The following is an 8,327-nucleotide window of genomic DNA, read 5'->3' on the forward strand; positions in this document are numbered from 1 at the left end:
AAGGGAGGGACAGTGTCACTTACACACTTAAAACTGTTTTATAAAACACTTGTGAACAAACACTGGAAGAAGACATCCAAAATCCAGCACTTGGGATCTGTTGTGGTACAAGTACTGCACCATGTGGACAAGAGATATTTTATTCTGTATTCCTATGGTCACAGTTATAATCAGAATTATCACTGATTAATCATTTACCATTGTTGAATCAGTTGACAGAATAATCTTTGAATCACATCTATGTTAATCTGAGCAAGATATCAATGTATACAGAGTATCAGCACTTTAATCAGTCTATTGTTGTTCTGTATTATTATTTCTATCTGCTTAAGCTGTTGTCCATCAGTGTATTTACACCTCTCGATCTGGTGGGTTCAGCAGGGCCTGTTCCAGTCACTTGGACATATTCAGGCCTTTAACAACATGCACACCGTTATGTAATTCACGCACGTTTACATACACACTTAATAAGAACAGAAAGGTCGTCTTAGGACAGTCTAGAGCTACACTATCACAAAATGCACAATGTAATACACACTTGTTTTTCTCTAAAGTAGCAGTTGAGGTCCATATAAGGAGAACTTTTTGAGTGCGAGGAACTGTTATCATTTCCAGTAAGATCTAACTGTGTGACGTCATAATGACTATAAAGCCCTCTTTCTTTGTGCAAACGAAGAAGAAGTCCGGCTCTTCCCACACTGTAATGTGTGTTTTAATAAAATGATCTGTGCTGACCCAGCTGTATACCAGTCGTAGTCTCTTCCTCAAAATCAGAACCATGACAACCACCACTGAGTTAGTGTTTGTATAAATGTGGTGAAGCAAAGCCAAAAAGAAAACCCCACCATCATGTGTATAAAAATACTTATTGGATAAATAATGAAAGAATCAGCACAACATACCAAAGAAAGAAAAATGAGGTCAGGGCCTCAGACAGAAATGATAAAGATATAAAACATGACAGTTGTATATGAACACAGGTCTGAACAGGTTGGTCCTGATCTGCTCATTAAAATCTGCATTATCTCGCTTTTTCATTTTCTTCAATAGTTTTGTCTCTAAAGAGCTTACACTTTTTGAGTGGATGTGGTTTTTTGTGGATTGGGCACTGGCGATCCGGTTCCTCCATTTTCTTTGGACTGAGATTATTCTGGTTCGGCTCTGCCGTAATGTCCATTTTGTGTGCTGACACAGTAGGTTTGCGACTATAAGACCTCAGTTTTTCTGTGGGAGAAGGGACATGGGTGTTGGCCTTGGACATAGCAAAGCTTGGGTCATTCCTCATTTTCGCTTGCCGCTGGACAAATTGTGTGAAAACTGAGAACGGAGGAAATGACACACTATGAGTCTCCTTGTACTGTGTTCCTACAGTTGTCCACTTTTCCTGTAGGTTGAAGGGAAGTTTTTCCACTATTTGCCTGACTCCTCTAGCTGTTTCCAGGTAAGCAAGTCCTGGGAGTGCGCCATCTTGTTTAGCACACTGTGGCTCCAATAAGATGTCACTAAGTTCCTGCAGCTTAACATTGTCTTTGTTTGTGAGTTTGGGAAAGTCCTCTACCTTTTTTAAGAGTGCGTCTTCAATAGCCTCAGGTGAGCCGTAGCACTCTTCAAGGCGTTGCCAGACCATCTTCGCACCTGCAGCAGGATTGAGGGTGTGTACAGCACGAATGCGCTTAGCCTGTTCGGATGATGTTGGATCCAACCATTTTGTTAGCAAGTCTAATTCCTCTCTTGGAGACAAATTTAGGTCTTTGGTTGCGCTGATGAATGAGGTTTTCCATGCCCAATAGTTTTCAGGTTTGTCATCAAAGTGCAAAAGACCTGTGCTGACTATTTTTTTGCGAATTAGGTATTTTGCAAACTGTTGCATTTCACTTGATTCAGGTACGCAGTTGTTAAGGTTGGGGGTGTGCTTTGTGGAGTTGGACCAGTACGTGTCGACTACACATGTGTTCGCTGTTTGCTCCTGTTTCCTTTCTCTGTTTACAGGTGGTGTTTTCGTCTGAGTGTTGGTTATAAAAGGATTAGTTATTTGTGTACTCTCTTGTACATCTACTTCATTGCAATTTCCTTTAGGAGGCTGTGCTGAGTCGTGCTGAGTGTCTGGGTAGAGTAACTCCCATTGTTGTTGAACATATTCGTTAGTGCGGTGCACTGTACTGATGGGCTCAGCTTCCTCACAAAGTTCTCCGTAGAGCTCCCCGCTCTGAATCTCTTCTTCTTCATAGGATGAGGCCTCTGCTTCAGCTGCGGATATTGCTTTTTGGCACTGGAGGACATGTAGATGAGCATCCAGTTCAGCTCTCTGTTTCATTGCATTAGCTTCCTTTTCAGCGAGATGAGCATCGAGTTCAGCTCTCTGTTTCATTGCATTAGCTTCCTTTTCAGCGAAGGCCAGTTGAGCTCGTGCTGCTTGAGCTTTGGCGTAGGCCCTTGCAGCTGCAGAAGCTGTTGATGAGGATGTCCGTTGAGAATGCCTTGTCGATGTTCTGGATTGCTGCGACTTGGTGTCGAATGGCTGAGACCGTTGCTGCATTGTAGCTGGTTGAGTGGCGACGTCTGCTTGTTGTTCACCACCGGCTACTTCGTCTAGCTCTTCGGCAGCGTAGTCTTTTAAGTAATTTCTTCCTGAGCGTAGACTCATGTTGCTTAAAGTAGCTCTGTATGCTTGAACCTGCTGAGTAGGCGTCTTTTCGTTCGTCTTTTTACTATGCTGCCCTCACGACACGTGACCATGTGAAGCTAGACAGCTAGCGAACAAAATAGAGGAGATCTTCCACACAAGGCTTGCTTTTCTTGCTTTTAATGAAGATCCTTTAAAGCCTTATCTCTCTCAAGGCTTCTCCTTGCTATTTCTTATTTGTAACTAAAACATACAGAAAGTGAAAATAAATTGCTAGCTAATACACATCTCAATGACAAACTTACTGATTAGCCTAGCTTAACACGTGCGTTACATTAGCATCGCAGTTCACTCCATGTAAACACATATAAAAGTCATCTCTGAACATATTAATAAGACGAATGTTTCCCAAGGTACAAGCGTGTAGGGCACTCTTAGCGTGTACATGAACTCGTTCACTCTTTTAATACTGCCGAAGCACTTTTCACGGCATTAACGGAGAAAATACGTCAAAGATAGGTTAATGATCAGAGCGCTCCCTCGCTCCCATTTCCGCACGTACAATACAAAGATCGCTTGTGATAACGATGTCTCACTCTGAGCAAATTTCGAACCCATACCCATACATTTTACCTGTTTTTAGCATGAATCACTTATAATATTTCTTAACTTTGAACTTATTTATCACTTTGCTTATGTAACTTAATCAGACTATGCACTAACCACAGACTTTTGACCAAAAGGCATAACATTCATCTTTAATCACTGGTGAAATAAAGCTGCTTTGTTTGATGATGATTGATGTGGTTGTGTTTCCTGCTTTCAGTCTTCCAAGGAAATTTTCAGACTAGAAATACTAGAAACCGCCTGCAACACAGTTTCAGTTGGCAGCGCCCCTGCTCTTTGTGAAGCAACAACAACATGTTATTTAACAGATCTGTAAAAAGACTAACACAAACCAAGAGTTTAACTTCAAAACTGAATTAAACACATTTTAATTCGGACTTTTCAAAGGTGTCAGGGTTACTTTGTCCATAGTTTAAAACATATTTCCATTCTTCTTTATCTATCCTGGGAGTTTCTGCAAAACCTGAATGAGCAGAAGAATGTTCAGTTACAGCTCCAGGCTTCTCAGCTTTAACCCCTGCATGAGTGACAGTCAAGTATCACTCCTCAGGCTCCTTTCAGACTACGTGGCTTGCTCAACTTGTTGGTGCAAAAAGGTGATTAGCTGAAAACTTGGCATGTCTCAAAATGGTGTGCAGTGTGTCCTTAAAGATCTGAGAAAGAATAGAATAGAGTAAAATAGCTTTTTATCGTCATTTACAAATACAATGAAAGTTTGAGTGCTCCACACCAACTGTGCCAGGATAAAATATAAATATTAGAAAGCTCTGCTGACAATGACACACCCGTTTTCACCCCTGGGCCGTGTGATTAGGCAGAGGATCAATAGTGGCTCCACAACCCTCTTAGGGACACTCCCAACAGGCCTTAAAAATCTGGGACTCTCCACCAAATGTTCTCAGAAATGAAGAAGCTTCTCAGACAAAAATTAATGACGTTCAGTCTTTTCCTTCCAAGCTCCTGAGATCACCATGACCTGGGTGACTGAGAACCACAGACATCAATAAAACCACACATGAGTGATGGTAACTGGTAAATATTAACGTTTAATAAGTTGAGTTCATGTTTTATTAGGGATGGCACGATACCACTTTTTTTATGTCCGATACCGATACCGATATCATAAATTTGGATATCTGCCGATACCGATATAAATCCGATATATCTATTTTTTAAACTGTTTTTGTATAAGTTCAAAGTCAAATTTAAAAAGACAAAACACTAAAGCTATTCTCTTATACTTGCATGCAAGAAAAAGACTGCACCCAAAATATTGCTCACTTCAACAATGCATATCTCTTTATTTAAACTTTAGCACTGTTTAGCTGTCACCACTATCAAAATATCCATCCTGAAAGTGTGCAACATAATGCAGAACTTTAAATCTCGAAGTATTTAAAGTAACATTCATCAAAATAAAAGTGCAACATTATGCAGAACTTTAAATCTTGAAATATTTAAAGTAAAATTCAAGTAAATAACAGTGCAACTTTATACAAATTTCAAAACCCCTTTGGTACTGAAAAAAGGTGCAATTTTAGCAGAGCAAACAACATTCTTGTAATAATGCAATTGTAACATTTTTTTCACTTTAACATGAGAGTTAGGTTCTTCTTCAGAAAGATCAACATTTCAACCTTCTCAGCTGTCAGCCTGCTTCTCCTTTCATCAATGATAATGGAGGCTGTACTGAAGAGTCTCTCACTCTCAATACTTGTGGTAGGTGCACAGAGAAATTTAGCTGCTGTAGAAACCAGAGTGGGAAATCTAAGTTTGTTGGCTTGCCAGTACAGCAGTGGATTATCTGAGCATTGAATGGTTGGCTCACTAAGGTAAGTTTGCACTTCAATACGTGCACTTGTCGTGGCTAACTGAGGAACAGGATCTTGAGTGTTTTCCTTCAGGATTTCATCAAAAACACTTTCAAGTCTGCTTTGGCTGGAAGATTCCACCCGTGGAGTCTTCTTTGCTGTCTCCAAGACTGCTGATGTCCCCTCTGCTGGCTCTGAGGAGTTTAATGTAGTTCTCAAAAACTCCATCTTCCTCACCTCTGCCATCAAAGCATCCTTAGCTTGTTTTGAGGTTTCTACACTCGTGAAGTACCTGAAATGAAAAAAGTCCAAACTTGAATATTAAACAATCATTAAATTTATCATTAGTATCATTCAGCAGTGTGATTAAACTATCATTCCTCATTCTTGCTATTTATTCCATGCCCATCATAAAGACCTCAACATACTTTGCTGTACTACTCTGAATCAGACAATACATGTTATAATGCGCAATGGTGGTGTCCTGACTGAATGACAAGTCTATCACAACTAATCTAGAATGTCCTCACCATTTTCTGACACACTCTCTCTAATGCACTATCACTTACACACACACACACACACACACACACACACACACACACACACACACACACACAAAACACAAGTTGATCTGTTAAAATAACATGAGTGAAGCCTTACATACCTGTCTTTATATCTTGGATCCAGCAGTGTTGCAACTGTGTATAGTGGCTCGGATTCCACATCTCTGAAGCGTCTGTTAACTGCTTCGAGAAGAGTGCCTTTCATTTTCTTTATTCCATCGTCGGCCTCGTTTTCTCGGGAGAGCACGCGCTTAAGGACGCAGACAATAGGGATGACATCAGATGCAGATGAGGATGATGCGCTTACCTCCTTTGTTAACTCCTCAAAGGGAGCTAGAGCTGTCAGGACCTTTTCCAGTAACCCCCACTGATGTGCACTAAGTGTGGCAGGCAGATCATACTCTGCAGAATATGCACACAAGGCTCGCTTCTGTTCTGCACAGCAAATTCAAAAGTGTTAAATGTTTTGGTGTTAATAGTCTCCTTGCAAAAGTAGAGTTAATTTTACTCTAAGCAGAGTCACATTCTTTTAATGTAACTCTGAGGTGTAAAATGATAGTAGTTAAAATCGAGTGTTAAAAATGAGTGTTTCTCTGTCAAATCTGGAGGTGTTAAAATGGAAACATTAACCCTTGACCTCTTAACTCTGAACTCCTAGAGGGGCTATGACACCAACAGAGTAAATTCACAGACTCCGCCCCCAGCACGGCTCCAATCGAAGCTGAAGTGAAGCCGTTTCAGAACATTTTGCTCTACATATTTGAGTTGTTTGCCATGCTTGGTAAGTCATTCTTTCAAAGATTGTTTCAATTATTATTATTAGCTTTTACTTCTGTGGCTCTTTGGAGTTGAGACAAAGCTGTGTGAAAGGCATTAGCCATGTTGCTCGCTGATAGCATAATATTCTGTTTTAGCTAGCTGAAAGGTATTGTTTGCGGGCAAATACCACAGCCTTGAAAAAAAAGCTTGCATGTGAATTTTCAGTCAAACGTTTGGTCAAATACACCTAAAACAATGTCTAGAATGTGAAATGTTGGTATAATGGTGCTGCTTGAAGCCTGAAAACGATTGCCCATAAAAAAATAAAAAAACACGAGCAAACAGCAGTAGCAGACGTCCTGACTCGATTCTACGGTAGCATTTAGATCCCTCCAGAGTTTTGTGCACACGGTTTAGGTAAAAATGAAAAAGGTTGAGGTTTTACATTTAGTTCAGTATTACCTGTTGCCTGTGTCCTTGTCTTTTGGCAAAATACTTTACACAAGTAATGGCTCAAAAAGGATTCCTTTTTTTTTTACTGTGCTGCAATTGTTTACTGGATTATTTGTGCCATTAATTAGTGTCAACTAATTTTTATTCGATCTCCACACAGGATATGCTTGTGAAGATGGAATATGGGGGAGAGCAGAAGTGCGTTGAAGTTCCACAAAGGGATGAATGAAGGACATGCATATTGTATTGAAGAAATAAGTGATGAGAACGCTGTTATTTGCATTTACCATGTCAGACCTTTTGATAAACAAAATTCTAATGAAAGTGAGAACATGTATACTGTTACATCTTTCAGAAAATGTTTTGAAATTGTGGTGCACAGTTCAGAATAAATGTTTTTCAAAAACCATTGCGTCTTTTTAGTAAATGTTTATTTCCAAAAGAAATTTCTAGAAGTTCAGAACAGTAAAATTCCAGCTTTTTAGAATGAATTAGAAGATAACTCTTACGTAGTTAAACTAAAATACTCTTTGAGAGTTAATATATAAACTCTTAACACCTAGTTAGCATTAGTAAGTGTTAAATTATCAACTCCAGACAGATTTGGTGTTTAACACTAAATCAGAGTTAACGTACCAACTCTCCAAAAAGAGTTAAATTAACACTCTCTGGTGTGGACCCATATAGACACTTTAATAGTGTTGAAATCAAATCCGATAGTGTTAATTTGGACATGCTGGATTTGCTGTGTGTGAGGGTCTTGATCATATAATATGTGCTATTCCATCTTGTTCGCACATCTTGTATCAGACGTTTGGGTGACATGTTCAGCTCCATTTGAATGTCCTCCAAACGCGAATATGCCTGTGGTGAGTGTTTGAAGTGACCCACTATTTTTCTGCCCACTGTCACAGCATCACATACACCACGTTGTGCAAGCAGTCCCTCATTCAACACAAGTTGCAAAGTGTGCGCGAAGCATCCCAAACTTGCAACACCTAGCCGGTCCATTGCCTTTTTTATATTGCTGGCATTGTCTCGCAAAACAACGTGGACTTTATTCTTCGGAATTTTCCACGCATTTAAAATTTCCTCTATAGCTGCAGCGATGGACTCTCCTGTGTGTGAACCACGAAACTCTTTGGCCTGCAACACTGCTTTTTGCATTGTAAAACTCGAGTCTATCCAGTGTACAGTCAAGCTTAGCAGGGACAACGGACAAACGTCCGAGCTCCAGATATCAGTCGTCATGCTTAACGTGGGAATTATTTCCAAACTTTCGGAGATGAACTTGCGCACCTGTTTGTACTTGCCTGGGATAGCTTCCTCCGAGATGAAATGCCGGTTTGGCAGCATGTAGCGAGGCTCTAAATGCTCAATTAAGCATCGAAAACCATCATTTTCCACAACGGAAAGGGGCTGGTCATCAAGCACAACAAATTCAACTATTTTCTCCGTTATCAGCTTCGCTCTATTGCTTTCCGGAGG

At 40.1% G+C, this 8,327-nt stretch overlaps 1 protein-coding gene across 1 annotated transcript; it reads right to left on the reverse strand.

Moving 5' to 3' along the window:
• Positions 1-5,173: 5,173 nt before the first annotated feature.
• Positions 5,174-8,090, reverse strand: LOC147333469 (zinc finger BED domain-containing protein 4-like). Its single transcript, XM_086285795.1, has 3 exons — positions 7,594-8,090; positions 5,729-6,067; positions 5,174-5,300 (listed from the first exon to the last, which is right to left on the reverse strand). The coding sequence occupies exons 1-3, from the start codon at positions 8,088-8,090 to the stop codon at positions 5,174-5,176; spliced, it is 963 nt and encodes a 320-aa protein (XP_086141921.1).
• Between the last annotated feature and the right edge of the window lie 237 nt (positions 8,091-8,327).

Source organism: Aulonocara sp. 'chitande type north' Nkhata Bay, linkage group LG3, assembly GCF_057382095.1.
Source record: "Aulonocara sp. 'chitande type north' Nkhata Bay isolate Kocher_YH1m ecotype deep benthic linkage group LG3, A_spYH_male_GT1.1, whole genome shotgun sequence".
NCBI classification, from domain to species: domain Eukaryota; kingdom Metazoa; phylum Chordata; class Actinopteri; order Cichliformes; family Cichlidae; genus Aulonocara; species Aulonocara sp. 'chitande type north' Nkhata Bay.